This window comes from Diaporthe citri (assembly GCF_014595645.1).
Source record: "Diaporthe citri strain NFHF-8-4 chromosome Unknown scaffold_17, whole genome shotgun sequence".
Taxonomy (NCBI): Eukaryota; Fungi; Ascomycota; class Sordariomycetes; order Diaporthales; family Diaporthaceae; genus Diaporthe; species Diaporthe citri.
Window position 1 is genome coordinate 153,771 of NW_025064862.1, and position 14,979 is coordinate 168,749.

The following is a 14,979-nucleotide window of genomic DNA, read 5'->3' on the forward strand; positions in this document are numbered from 1 at the left end:
GAATAAATGACCAAATCGACAGTAGGTAGCAACCTGGGATAGTGGCTTGAGCCTCTCTTGGGTGACGGTATGGGTTTTCGAGATGGGCTCCCCGTTGATGGGGACGGCGGGATTTGTGTCAACATACCCACCCGCAAGGCTGCTATGGAGCCAAGATGACCGCCACTTCTGGCACATCTTGCTATCTCCAACGACATAGACTAGCTGCTTCGGAGAGCTCTTCGCAAACTCTTCTCTATATATCTTTTTAACCAATCTGTCGAACATCACCCAATCGGGATCGAGCTCGGTCTTGGTGTATTTTGGATGCTTCCACTTGACAGCAAAGGAGGAAAGCACTGAATCCGTCGTCGAAGTTCCTGCCACAGTCGGACGGGGCCTAATCACTGCAGCAGCAGCTTTGAGCGGGGTTCTGACGATGTTGCAAGTCCCTGCAAGTGATCAATTAGTTGATCGATAATGATATTCGATAACTTTGAAGTTTGGTGAGAATTCCCAACCACAGCGTGGAGACGAAAATGTCAGGACAACGCACAGGCTTCTCCCAGCTTGTCAATGCCTTTCTCTTCCGCAATTGTTGTTGGCGTTAGGGTGGGCGTATTTACGGCTTTGAAATCTGGAGGAGCCTGATTCAGGACATCACCATAAGCAAGCTCGATAGCATCATAGTTGAAGTCAGTCCGCTCATCGTGCAAGTGGTCAGCAGTCGAAATTATGTTTGTAGCCGTCTATCCACAACCATGGTAAATGAGATGAAGTGAAGCAGTGAAGGTAGAGTTGCGTCAGCGTGTAACTCGCGCATTTGTGCTAGATGACAGAGTGGACAGCTATTCGCAAGTTTAGTGCCTGGGAGTGTAAGGCAACGCTTCATACATTCCTGAATGGTGAAAGGGTGTACTTTCGTGAAGACCACCTCATCGTAAGCATCCTTGGACGATTCCGTGTTTCCAAAGCTGCGACCGTTCCATGCGTCTGTAATAGCAGGGTTCGGCTTGGTGAGGATATCGCGAGACACAGGCATTTTATCAGTATTTATATGAGAATATAAGGCTGAGATGACGGTAAGGGAGTCGTTTGGAGGGAACTGTGATTCGAAGTATCAAAATAAGAGCAGACCGGCTGCAGGCTTCAGGTGCAATGTTGATAGAACTCTCTTGTCACTTGAAGGGTCGGGGATGATGACACTTTCCAACAACTCATCAGTTTTACGGCCGGGTATAGTACTCATTTATAACTGAATACATCATGATATTTGTCCAATGTGGATCGTCTGTTGGGCGGCGAAGTTGCATACGCCGCAGGGCCATGTAGGTCGCGTTTGGTGTATTTTCAACCAGGACTCTGCAACATTGTGATTTATGACGATTCAACATCATATATGTTATGTAAAGCTTCTAAGAATAGAGATTTCATCGGTGGAACTCTCGACGTGTTCAATGTTGCTGCACATGTGGAATGTTTGAGTGTCTGAAAGATCTCTCCACTGTGCAGAGACACAAGTACCTGTAGAAGCTACGTTCGCACCCTCAGTCTTAATGACCTCTTGTATAGTAGGACGAACCGGCTTCTCGCCTCTGTGGTATCTTGGCAATCACTAAAGCCATCTAGTTGAGCTGAACCTGTTGTGCAATATTCAGTGCAGCATTTGCAAACGTGACACCCCCCAAGATGTCAAAAGTAGGCAAGTCGGCACTGAAAACCTCATCCACCCAATTGCGAATTTCGACAGCAGACAGCGAGTCGATCCCGAATGAGTACATCGGCCGTTGAGGGTCCAGCCGGTCCTGAGCCGTGTTCAGTTGAATTGCGACCTGCCGCGCCAAGGCGTCGCTGACGATATCAGCTGCATCTGCCAGAGAAGATGCATGTGCGACTCTGACTGCAGGATCAACCCTGACCTGATGCCCGTCTGCGTGCTCCATCGTCGCATCAGAACTATTCAGTACTGGGAGATAATGCATATGTCCCCAGTACGGCTGCTCCATTGTGATAGGGACCTTGCCGACATCCTTCCAACGAGATGGAGGACGAATTCCAATGGCGGCATGACAGCCCGAGGCATCGAGTGATGACGGGGTCTTTGGATCGCAGAATACATCCAAAAGAGCGCAGACCTCTCGTAGGGGGTTCAAGACGTAGAGATCATCACGGGAATCCTTCATACGGCCGCCGGCGTGCTCATTCAAGTATCCGGCATCCGGAACGGCGCCCAGGTTCAGCGAGGCAGCACGCTCGCCCTTTGACACGCGATGCCGAGCCAGGGAATCTTGGTACGTGTTTCCCGCGTTGTATGCGGCAAGGGACGCACGGCCGAGGATACCAGTGATGGACGATGTCATGATAAAGAAGTCTAGATCGCGAGGGAGCTCGCAATGGAGATTCCATGAGGCTTGGACCTTGGAGTTGATGGTAGCCTTCCATTCGGAGAGCTGCAATTTCTGGAAAACGGACTCCTATGTCATGCATCAGCTGTCTATTTTACCGTGTCAAATCACTAGGCAGCTTACCGTCATGACCATCGATGCCTGGATACATCCTTTGATCGGGGGGCAGCTTTGCAAGCGGCCACTCAGCAACGTGTTGAGGAGTGACCTGTCAGTGATATCACAACAGGGAGCCTCGACCGTGATGCCTTGGCCTTCCAGATCAAGCAGGAGATTTCGGGCTTCTGGACTACTCGCGCCAGACCGAGACAGCAACATCAGATGACGGGCACCGCGTCGCGCAAGCCATCTAGTAATTCCACGCCCAAGGCCGCCCAGGCCCCCAACAACCACGTAAGTTGCTTGAGGGTCCAACATGAAATTAGATACCCTTCGAACTCTAGCCTGTAGCAGATGTTAGTCTTCTGCTTGCATGCGTCATTGGAGGGGTTAAACTTGCGTAAATCAAATCAGTCTGGCGGTCCAGGGTGACAACTACCACGTCTCCTTGATCCATGCGGCGCAGACTCTCGAAGCTCTGTACTAGGTCTGTGGCTGGGAAATGAGACATCCTGTGCCTCATGCTCTCGTAGACGGTGTCCTGTGCTAAAGAAGCGGCGTAATGCAGAGACTCCTGCGTGATGCGGCTCACGCCATGTAGGCTCCCAGCTGATTCCTCCGGCGAGCGAACAAAGACAAGAGACACGTCGTGACGCGACCCATGAATCTGTCGGGGATTCGAAATCCCACTTCCAGTTTCAAGCACGATGTATCGGCCTCCAGGAGCCACATAATCCAAGGATAGCAGAGTCGCTTGAGGGCTTTCTGCGATCGGCTGGAACACCGCGTCGAATTTCTTTGTATATGACGCCAGTGAGATACTCTGGTTCTCAAACCATCCTATCGGGAGGATCCGCCCCAATGGTAACCCGAGATTTTGTTGTATCCAATTTCTATCTTCTTCTTTCGAGACAGTCGTCCAGAGTCCGACGACGCCCCGTTCTGCGAGCAGCCTTAGCGCAACTTCTCCGATTGCGCTGGTTCCATTATGGACAAGGACTGATTGGCCGGTGTGGACATGACCTCTCTCAACCAGGGCATGATAAGCTGTCACGTAGAGTGGCAGAGCTCGGCACGCGTAGGTCAGGGAGACCTCCGGGGGTAGTCTGACGACGGCTGCTGTTGGAACTCGCACGTGGGAACGGAAAGAACCAAGACAGGCGGCGAAGACGCGGTCTCCAGGCCGGACGCCTGCGAGGTCTTCTGAATCGACTTCAGGCCCACGAACCACTGTCCCTGCGCAGTAGCTGCCATACTTGGCACTCGCGACCAGTTCCAATGCACTGTCGCGATCTCGGGACAGGAGAGACACGGCTTTGACCTCGATATCGACAGTATCTGGTTCCCTGTCCTCATCCGAAAGACGAGGGCACTCGACATAGAATGGAGTTCCGCCATCCTGCTCTGAAGAATCCACGGTAGATACCTCGAACGCAAGGTCTTCTCTCGATCGCACGTCCACAGTATCGTATTCCACGAGTCTTTCGTACACGTCACTCCGCAAGTATTCTGCGTCAACAAGCCGCCGCGTGTGTAATTTAGTGTCGATCTCGATGAAGTCTTGCTCGTATGCTTGGCCAGCAGGTCTAGTGACCATCGTCTTGATGATCTGGGACAGGTGCTTGACACTTTGCGCGTTTGTGTTGTAAGGCTCAAGGGCGACCGTCACGAGATGAAGTCTGGAGTCTTCAGAACGCAAGGTTCGAGCTAGTCCATCCAGCACGGCGTGTTCTGGAGAGGCGTTGCAACCACCACCAGCGGTCACCCACAAGAATCGACGCGAGTTGCCGACAAGCTGTTTTAAACGAGTCCAATCACGCTCGTTCACTGAGTTTAGCCATGATGGACCGTAATCGGTGAGCAGCACGACAAGTGAATCATGTTCGGTCCTTGCCGTGGCTTCGTTCACCGAGTCAATGCTCAGAATCCGTGGCTGAATTTGGAACAGATCTTGAAGACGAGAGAGCAGTGTCTCCGCCAGGTATGTTTGCTCTGTGGACTCTGGCTTTATGAAGACCAGGGCTTCCCAAGTAATTTGCTGCCCCTGGGTGTGTGGTATGCTTCGCTGCCCCGCTGCTGCTGTCGAGATCATCCAACCAGAATGATGTGCCGTATCGTTCTCGAAGTCTCGAAAGGCGTGATCCACACCAGAAAAGCCGTTTTCTCTGAGGACAGCATCCCATTGATCCTTGTGGAGGCTGGGCGAGAGACGACTGTTGCTCCCTGAGCCCTGCCACCATCCAGGGAAAAGTCCAAACACGAAGCCATATGGCCACCCGTCCGGTTTGGACGCCTCGTGGATGATGAGTTTGCCACCGGGCTTTAGAACATGGCGCACTTGTCTTATGGTCTCAGCGACATCATAGGACACGTGAAGCACATTGTCGGCCACAACGACGTCGTAGGCCCCGATCCCGAAACCTTGCTTTTCTAGGTCTCCATTCACATCGAGCGTACTGAAGGACATCTGTGCCTCAAAATGGGAGAATTCCTTACGCGCCCCATCTAGGAAGGAAGATGATACGTCCGTGAAATGATATCGCCTGCACCGAAGAGAGCCTGGTCGATCCGTGCGATTGGAATGAAGGACCCGGATGAAGTTACGAGTTGCTGATGCAGTCCCCCCGCCAACCTCGAGTATCTCCATCCCGGGTCTTTGATGAGCTAACAGATCCAAGTAACTAGCCGCTTGTTTTGCGCCTCGGTGATTCGAAATTTGCTCATAGTAGTTGGCCAGTAGCCCGCTCTGCATCAAGAGCTCCAGCGGCTTTAGCTTTCCACTGAGCAGCGCCGATAGATTTCGAGCCACTTCTACATATAGCCTTCCAACGTGGCTTTTATCCTGCAGATTGTGGCAAAGGCTTTGAAACCGTAATTCAAGGTCTTCGCCCTGCCATTGAGGCCGTGTTGAGAGGTGGTGACGAGCCCAGCTTAAGTAACGATCTGCCCAAGACTCCAGGCCATCAACAGTGCCGGAAAACGTGGTCGGGTCCAGCCGTCTTAATGAGAGCTCCACTAGGAGATCCAAAGATTCGTGAAACTCTGAAGGCTCGCACCCTTGAGGATGTATGCTGTTTAACCACGAAGTGGTCTCGTCTAGTCCCATCATGTCGAGTGCTACCTTGCACTCAACATTCATGCAAAACTGTTCCGGGTTTGGCAGGTGAAAGACATGCGGGTCTTTGGCCACCGTTCGCATTTCGAAATCTCGGTACCAAAGTCTCAGTTCAGCAGGATCGCCGGTATCCAGGGCGGCACCTTCACAAATGCAACCCCGGTTCGTGATCCGGGTGATGGCTGTAAAGGCTTCCACGGTCTCGGATTCCGGCCAGCTCAGATTTCTGTTGGAGAGCCACAAACTCCCGATACGATATGGCACATTCAAGTTGGTAGATTTCGAGCCTCCCGAGGTAAGTGCTGTCAGGAATATATGCAGTATAGCATCCAGGGAGACGGGGTGGATAATGTGAGGCTCGTTCGCGGAACGGAACAATGCAACCTGAGCGGCCGCTCGATTTTCGTTTGAATCGCACCGCTGATGTGTAGCAGCTCGAAAGTCGCTGCCGTAGTCGAACCCATACTTTTGCAACAAGCCGTACATTCTCTGCGAGTCCACAGCTGTTTCGAAAGAGGATGAGAGTTGTACAATATCTTTGGACATGGACTGTCTTCGCGACTGGGACAATCTGTCCTCCCAATTCGCAGTTTTCCGGGCAAATTGAACAGAGACGTAGCCGCGGCAGTTGACAAGCCATTCGTCGGTGGCGATGGAACGTATGGTGAACTCAAAGGTCTGTCCGTCGGTACTCTTCGTTGTTTGCCTAAGAGAAGTCTCGGCTTCCAAGTTTGAGTTGTTGGTGAGGTCCATGGGTGCCTCAATATGGACATCCCGGAGCGTGTAGCCCTCAATTGTGCCCATCGCACTAGTCAGTTGTTTCACTGCCTCAAGCGCCATAACGAGCATGCCTGCGGCGGGGTATAGAATTCTTCCTTGAACGACATGATGCTCAACCCAAGGCATCTCAGTCCGCCGAATGAAGTGGCGCCATCGAGGCTCGGCAGGGTTCCAGTCCCTGGAGCGAACTCCCAAGAGTTCGGAGGGAGCATGGCTCCGGAGACGATAGTTTCGGCTGAGTCGGCTCTCGTACCAGTAGCGCTGGGAGTGATCGAATGGATACTCTGGCAAATCCACCAATAGGTGCTGTTTTGCCGAATGTCCTTCCGGATGGTTGGCTTCCCCAAAGTTGATATTGACTCCCGAGCTATGCAGCTCACCCACTGCTCGAAGAATCGTCTCCATGGCGGATTGTTCCCTTTTCAAGACAGAGGTGTATCCGATAGATGCACCCCGCGGTATAGACCGGAGAATGGCTTGGATTGGCCCTTGAAGGGCAGCATGTGGCCCAATTTCTAAGAGGTGGTCAACAACTGAGACATTGAGATGACTTCTATCAATTTCTTAACCAGCGCGGCACGAGACTGCGCGCACATCGTGCTTAGCGCCTGAGAAAATTTCACCGGGGATTCCATGTTGAGAGCCCAGTAGTTCGTACCAAGAAGGCGTTTCGCGTCGACCCTTTCTCCGGAAACAGTAGATATCATGGGAATCGAACCGCGCGTGTCATCAGGTGGTCCTGTTAGTGCCTCGACCAACGATGTGTATTTGATAGAGATGGCTCTCATCTGACGGGAATGGTATGCCAACGAGACGCGGAGCTTGCGAGCGAAGACGTTCTGGGCCTCCAATTGCGTTTTGAGCTGGTCGACCAAGCGCTCCTCGCCGGAGACGGTGACATTGTCCGGACTATTGATACAGGCAATATTTATGCCGAACGAAGTAGCCTTGGCTTCAACTGTGGCGATGGATTTGGCTGTAGCTTCTTCAGACAAACCCACAGCCATCATAGCCCCTTGGACGGGGCAAGACATAGAAGCTGCAGATAACTCGGCCGAGCAGAGACCTCTGAAGTAAGCCAGCTTCCAGGCTGATTCGGATGACAGATAGCCACCGGCGTAGCTGTTATGGACAACCATCAGTCACAGAGTTGATACTAGAAGTCAGCCAGATGGCACACTTACGCCGCTGCAATCTCTCCAGAAGAATGTCCCACAACAGCAGAAGGCACGATACCGAATCGGCGGAGCAGGTTTACGACAGCCATTTGCAGGATGGTGCAAAGTGGTTGGCTGAACTCGGCCTCGTTGACCTTTGAGGTCTGCTTTGGCTTCAAAAGCTCCTCTGCAAAAAGTCAGTGTATGCTCTTGCCACGATGTGAAGCCGGAGTGGGGAGGGGGTGCACTGAGCAGACAAACGGGCATCGTGTAGACATGCCTGTGACACACCAACGACATCCTAAAACGTTGAGATAAGATCCTGCATTTACAAGCTCGCTTTTGAATGATGGGTAGACCATCAATTCTCTACCCATGGCAAACCATTGGGCGCCTTGTCCGGTAAAGACGAACCCTAGACGGGGGGGATTTCCATCGGCCCGCACCGGAAAGGAAACCTTGCCCTCTAGGTCCTGGAGCTCTGTCATAGACTGTAGCACCGCGAATGATCTCCATTGTAGATACGTACGATGACTGCCCAAAGTGAAGGCTAGGTTTGCAAGCTGGGTCGGGTCATTGGTCGTGCGCATTCGCCCTACAGATTCATACCATTCTCGGTATGACTTGAGACTTCTGGCAATTCCATCCTTGTCTGCTGCTGACCAGACGAGCAACTTTGGATCGCTTCCCACAGTCTCCAGTGTACCGGGGCCGTCTTCCGAGGGCCCTGAAGAGTTCGGGTCGATCTGCGGCGGACTAAACGAAGAGCAATGTTTGCCCGGGAGAGAACGGATGCGAAGGTAATTGTAAGCATCATCTAGAATAATATGAGAATTGGATCCTCCGTAGCCAAACGAGTTTACCGAAGCTCGTCGCAACCCCGGAGTTGGCCAAGGGCGGACGCTTTCTGGGAACTAAGATGTGATGTTCAGCATATGAGTTCAGAAGCAAGATCGTGCTTGAAGGGCCCCAGATGCTGGCATTGTGTGACTCCCTTGGGCAACGAAAAATGCGTGTCAAGAGAGTTCGGCACCTACAGAGAGTCTCAGAAACTCTGCATCAATCTTGGAGTTGAGCTTCTCGAAATTCGCGTTCGGAGGAATGAGGCCCTTCTCGAGAACAAGCACCGCCTTGATCACGCCGGCAAGTCCGCTTGCCCCTTCCAAGTGTCCAATGTTGGACTTCAGGGCGCCCCTTGGTCAACGTCAGTGTCTAATAAATACGGTTACGCAATTTTTGCCAAAGCAGAGACTAACACGTAAAGTGGGTCGTCGCCGGTGCGATGATGTCGAAACGCACGCCCGATGGCCAGGGCCTCGCGAGGATCGCCAATGGGTGTACCAGTTCCGTGGGCCTCAAAGAATCTCGTATGAGCCATTGATAGGCGCGCTTTCTGGTATGTGTTGCGGATTAATTGCTCCTGAGCCCTGGAACTGGGCTGAGTGATGCCTGGTGTTCTGCCATCTTCGTTTGAGCCCGTTGCGCGGATCACCGCTCTCACACGGTTCCCATCCCGAACAGCATCTTCCACACGCTTTAGTACAATGACTGCGATTCCTTCCCCCCTGGCGTATCCATTGGCACGTTTGTCGAAAGAGTAGCATTTACTGTCGGGTGACAAGAAATTGAGGTTTGACATCCAGACATACGGCTCGGGGGCGCTGGACAAGTTGCTGCCCGCTACCAGGGCCTACACACACAAAGATGCCTGATTAGTTGGTCGAACAGCCAGAAGCATAAAGATAACTCACCATGTCACAGGCTCCGCTCTTCAGTGCCTGGCAAGCTATGTCTATGGCCATAGCTGTGCTTGAGCAAGCCGAGTCCAGTCCGATACTCGGTCCTCGGAGGTCGAAGAACCAGGAGAGCCTGTTGGCAAGCATGCTGAGGCCTGAACCAACAGAGTTGTAGACGGGACTATCCTCACTGTCCCGACTGTTGTGTACCGTATTGTCCAGATTAAAAGACCCAGTGTACACGGCGGTGGATGACCCAGCAACAGCCTGCAGTGGCATACCGGCTGCCATCCAAATCTCAGTATAATTATAATTGTGTGCGTTCAACATCAGTCTGATATGAATTACTGACCATTCTCCAATGCTCTATATGCTGCTTCAAGTAGCCATCGTTGCATAGGGTCCATTGCCGCTGCTTCAGCCGGAGAAATCGAGAAGAAATCTGCATCAAACTCGGCCAGATCACCTCTGATAAAATGCCCGCCCCTCATTGGCATCTACTTCCAAGTTAGTCAAGATTGCTGGTTATATGGAACACCATGGAACTGACCGTGTTGATTCGATTTGTCTTCTGGTAGAAGCCATCCGTATTGACACGATCCCTTGGGAACTCGGACATTGCACAGCGCTTCTCTGCCATCATATTCCACAGACCTTCCCCAGATGTGGCGTCCTGCGGAAACTTGAACGAAAATCCACAAATAGCTACATCAGTGGCGCCATCGCCGTCCGCTTCGTCGCCGTCCACGTCAGAATCTAGGTAGCTAGCTCCAGTTCCGTTGACGTGCAAGGAACATGCAGGAACTGGGGGAAATCCCAGGGCCTTGGAGGACGTTTCCTCTCCATTTGGGACAGTTGGTTCGCTGTTGCCCATGATCGGTCAAACATCTAGTGAGAAGTCTCAAAGAGTTGGTCAACGGCAGATTCTCAGCCAAAGAGTACGTCTGTCTGGTCTCCCCGATGTGCCTACGATAAATTCAGGCTAGCACTCGGGAATCATTGTCACGCGGAGACTCTCACTAAAACACAAGGATTTATTGAACTCGTTACGGAATTAGGTCATGTGACGAATTTTGGGCTCCTAATACTTTAGCCATGATTTCAACTCTCATGGAAGGTACTGAGGGACCTTCATACCCGAGTAATTCGATGCTGCCTGTCACAGTGCGCCATGTACTGTGATCGCACTTGGCGATCCCGTGCTGGCCCCCAATGGCCAGATGTCGATAGCATGCATGATGTGAGCCTGCAATGCAACGACGGCACGACGGACCAACAGGCGGGCTGTGCACCCTCACTACACAACATGGGCGGCTGCAGGCTGAGTGCGACACGCAGTGCAACACAACATTTGCTGTTCATCAAATGCCTCGCTCACGCTAAGTCGGTATTCTCCGGATACACATGCTCAAGTATTGGAATTGTCAGCCAAGAGTCAGGCTGGGGGCCAAGAAAGAATCCGAAGTGCCTCGGACAGAGGCAATTGCAAAGGAAAGATCGCTGGCCGAGCAGGGGCTTAGCGCCGAGTGAACGTTGAGAAAGTTGAGCCCGTTGACCTGACCCTTGCACTGCGCAGCTCGGTCGCTGCAATGAGAGACCTGCCGAGATGTCCACCAATGATCTGGGTCTCATGGTCAATGCTGATAAATTGGGCATGCAAGTCGCAATGTTTCCGACATTGCTGGTGTGGTCGCCCGACTCTGAAATCTGCAACTGTGGTGATGGCTGGCCCGCAGCAGCGGAGGGTTTGCCGCGTAAGCCAATTTCCATACGTCGGTGCAATACACTACCAAAATGGATTTGCAAGGTGCGAATATACGCCCACAGCAAGTAATGGAAACACCGCTCGCCCTGTCCTGGGAATTCTCCTACACTCTTACAGAGTACTTCCCCCATGACCATCCACAATTTGCTCGCCCGATGCATCTGGGAATTGCCCCAACCCCGGGGCATGTCAGAAACAGTGATCAATTCAAATTTGCACTTTGTGAATCATGGAAACTGCACGACATGTAATGGGTTATCATGTTTGTGATCCCGCGAGCGACGGCCGGGAAAATGGAATACAGACACAATTTAATGAGGGTATCATTTGCGAGTTGAATAATGTAGAAACCTAACGTTACCGACCAACAATAGACGGCTCCAGACTGCCCAGATAGTTATCAGCCAGTCCCAACTGCACGAATGTAGCGTAGCATACATGCAATAATCTCCTGTCGACGACGAACCGAATTTCGAAAGTTGATATGGGAGGTGTGCAATGAATCTTCGCTCTTCTGCGGCCCACTGTCCGGCTTATCGTCGGCGCTGTCTTTAGTGGTAAGGTTGATGATGACTGACTGTGAAGTTGCGGTCTACGCGGATGGAGTGTTCTGGCACAGCGAGAGGAGCACTAGCAGTGTTGTCGTAACTTCTAACCGGAGTCCCGTAGTGGGTTTCATGGGAGTGGCTTTGAGGCTGCATCAGCTGCGGCGACTCGCTGCGAGTATTTGCAAAGCCGGTGGTGTTGTGCATGCTTTCCAACTCTCGTTCGGACGGATGAAGCTTCGTCGTCGAATGTTGTGCTTGCCCTAATCCCGCACCTTGATAGACTGAGTGCGTGCCACCTGAGTGTTGACCTCTCTTGCTCCTGGATGTATTGCGAGAACTCCCGTATTTCCAGCGAGCTTGCGATATCGAGCTTGCCATAGGCGACAGGTAGTTGGCCCTGATGTGGTGGCCAAGATTCAACATTGGGGGAAGGCATACACCCAGCAGGATGCATGGCCCCTCCGTAGTAACCCAGTACACGTCTGCCATGCCCTCATCTGCGTATTTCAAGCATTAGAACCAGCTGCGAAGATTGAGAGGTAGTGATGTGCCCTACAGCTAAAGTCATTGTTGATTGCGTCGACGGACTTCAGTACTGTGATCATACGGCCAACGGAGATGACAACAGCACTAGCAACAGCAAACGCGAGGATTCAGTGTAGTTCTCAGCAGCTTTTTATCTTTTTTGCGGGGAACACTCACAGGTAACCGAGAACAAACACAACTGTGAGTCCAACTTTCCGCGAATGGCTCGTTTTGATAGTCCAGATCCTCGGTAAAGGGAGGACGAGAATGAGCAAGTCAATGAACACGCTAGGCACCACGCTCGCGATCCAGATCGAGCTCGTTGGACCACATTTCCCGGGCATAACCCCCGTGACATCCCAGTTCTTCGCGACGGGGTTGCAATTGAATGCTGTCCCAAAAATCATACCAACAAGCCATGCGACATTTAGAAAGTGAGCGACGTCCACTCCGACGTTGAACCAAGTCGGATTTCCAGTGCGAGGGAAAACGCGACTGAGGAAGAACAACGCGGAGGCCTTCGCAAGGGCGAGGCCGCTATAAACAATGAAGTATGTCGCAAATAAGAGCTTCAGGAAGGGCTCGAGATTCTGACTTGGCAGCATCCACATGTGGTGACCAAAGCCCAAGCCCAGCAGCGCGAAAGACACGCCAAACTGACCGAGAATGACACACTAAAAGAAAATATCAGAAATCTCTAAAGGTTGAGAGCGTGCACAGTGAATATTGACAGCCACATCGCCGATCCCAATACCCAGCCGTAGGACGAGATGGAAAGGGGAGGGGGGGGGACACATACCGCCGAGGCCAAGGCGGCCCAATCATCCCACATCAAGCGCGGCTGGTGCCTTGACGGCATCCCTAGACTACGCGACCAAAAGCGCAGGCAGACTGCGATCACGACAATCACGGTCATGAAGATAAGAAATGCCCTGAGTGGAGGGCCGCGGTCCGGGTCCGGATCCGCGGAAGTGGCAGATCTGGGCACAGAGGACATCTTGCGTGTGGATTTGAGCGACAGTTTGGTCGTGAGATCTGAATTGGCATAGATGGTTGAGTAAGGTATTCGTAAACAAAGGACAGAATGGAAAACCGAAGTCGAGAATGTCCAACCTGGGGTTCCGGTCGAGGATTGCCTCCGAAGCTGTTATCCGGGACCTCAACTACTAGCACCATGTGCCCTTTGTACCACATCCTTGATGTCAAGCGGAGCCAAGTACGAAAATAGATATGACTGCATGTGGTTTGGGGCCATGTTTAACCCGGCTTGAGCCCAGCCTTGTAAATCGTTTCCTGAAAGATTCATTGGGGCACGCAATGTAGTGTAACAGACATTGAGTCACGAACAGCTGCATGCCAAGTCCGGAGGCACACGACGAATGGATAGATTCACACCGGGCCCTAATTTTGTCCCGGCCCCTCGCGTAACTTGCCAGGCTTGTGCAACAGCAACTGTGAATGCCGGGCCGTCAGCCCGTCTGGAGACGAGTACTCAGGTAGACTGTACTGGTAAGTCGGGAGTGTCCCGTTCTGGGCTTTGCGGGATACGATTTTCGATGGGGAAACAAGGGAGACTTTCAAGTCAGTGCGAAACGCAAACAATTTTGGCCGGCTATAAGGGACGGGCATGTTGTCTCCAGTGCCCACAAAGACAAGAGAAATCGCATATCACAAGGCTCCATCTGAAGAGAGCCGCTTCCATCCTGACATAGCCCATCGTTTCCGTCATCACATTGTTTCGGTCATTTGTGAAGATGAGGGTCCTGTGTCTCCATGGAAATGGAACCAACAGTAATGTGAGCTTATTATATCTTCTGGCAGTGCCGCAAGATTAGCTAGACAGCTCCTCGATTAACCGATTGAATTGAGCAGATTATGCAAGTACAAACGGGTACGATATCCCTTACAGGTCGCCATTCCCGTTCTGCTGACAGGCATCTTCAATCAGCACCGCTGAGACACGAGATGGAGGATGACGGACATGATTTCGAATTCGTGGAGGGCTTCTTGCAATGTCCCATGTCTCCTGGTAGTCCCCCTTTCCCGGCTCCCTATCTGTAATTGCGTTCTGACAACTGATGCGGCGTATGCTCCAGGTGTTGAAGCACTGTCTCTACCGAACCAGTCCTTCTACGCATTCTACGACCCTGACAGCCTCGTGACCCTCCATGATGCCATCAGCAGGCTTCATGAGTATGTATTGATGGAGGGACCATTTGACGCGGTCATGGGCTTCTCTAGCGGCGCTGTCCTTGCTGCCCTGTACATTGCCGAGCTGCAACAGCAGGGCAAGGAAGTGCCGTTCAAATGCGGCATCTTCCTCGCAAGCGCTGACAGCGCAGCCGAGATGAGACACCTCGGACTGGAATCCCAGACCGAGATGATCCGCATCCCAACCGCCCACATTTGGGGCTCGAATGATGTCACGGCCCCCATGGGCGGCAAAGAGCTCAGCCAGATATGCAAGGTGGAGACACGTCACACGCTCGTACACGATGGGGTACATGAAATACCCCGTAAGCATAATCTAACCGAGACGGTTCACGCAATCCGCAGAACACTTGGTCTGGTTGGCTGATGAGATCGTGGGACGGCAACCAACTTACTATTGCTGGACGCGATGTACCTAGGCCACCGCATTAATTACCTCAGCTGAATGCGAGATACTAGTCGAATGTAGCATGCCTGCAGCTTCATTGTACGCTTCTCTGGCCCCGGTTTGATGAAGGATAACCAGGGGTATTAGATTAACAAAGCATTGCTGGAAGAATGGCGCGGTCGCATTAGGAGCCAACCCCTTGCAAACAAAGTTCTGAATTGGGTACGGTACCCACGTGGGTAGTTATGTACCTTATCATATGGGCATTAAT

General features: G+C 52.2%; 3 protein-coding genes across 3 annotated transcripts; 1 reads left to right on the forward strand and 2 right to left on the reverse strand.

The window, feature by feature from the left end:
* Positions 1 to 1,604: 1,604 nt before the first annotated feature.
* INS49_005370 (uncharacterized protein) lies at positions 1,605 to 10,145 on the reverse strand (the record flags this gene model as incomplete). Its single annotated transcript, XM_043166151.1, has 11 exons — positions 1,605 to 2,453; positions 3,619 to 4,950; positions 5,617 to 6,449; positions 7,037 to 7,500; positions 7,563 to 7,722; positions 8,065 to 8,449; positions 8,573 to 8,729; positions 8,792 to 9,225; positions 9,287 to 9,555; positions 9,624 to 9,768; positions 9,822 to 10,145. 11 exons carry the CDS (start codon positions 10,143 to 10,145, stop codon positions 1,605 to 1,607), a joined length of 5,352 nt encoding a protein of 1,783 aa, XP_043017183.1.
* Positions 10,146 to 11,587: 1,442 nt separating this feature from the next.
* On the reverse strand, positions 11,588 to 13,106 carry INS49_005371 (uncharacterized protein; the record flags this gene model as incomplete). Its single annotated transcript, XM_043166152.1, has 4 exons — positions 11,588 to 12,081; positions 12,141 to 12,214; positions 12,287 to 12,783; positions 12,909 to 13,106. The coding sequence occupies 4 exons, from the start codon at positions 13,104 to 13,106 to the stop codon at positions 11,588 to 11,590; spliced, it is 1,263 nt and encodes a 420-aa protein (XP_043017184.1).
* A 968-nt stretch (positions 13,107 to 14,074) lies between these two features.
* Positions 14,075 to 14,687, forward strand: INS49_005372 (uncharacterized protein; the record flags this gene model as incomplete). Its single annotated transcript, XM_043166153.1, has 2 exons — positions 14,075 to 14,138; positions 14,206 to 14,687. The coding sequence occupies 2 exons, from the start codon at positions 14,075 to 14,077 to the stop codon at positions 14,685 to 14,687; spliced, it is 546 nt and encodes a 181-aa protein (XP_043017185.1).
* Between the last annotated feature and the right edge of the window lie 292 nt (positions 14,688 to 14,979).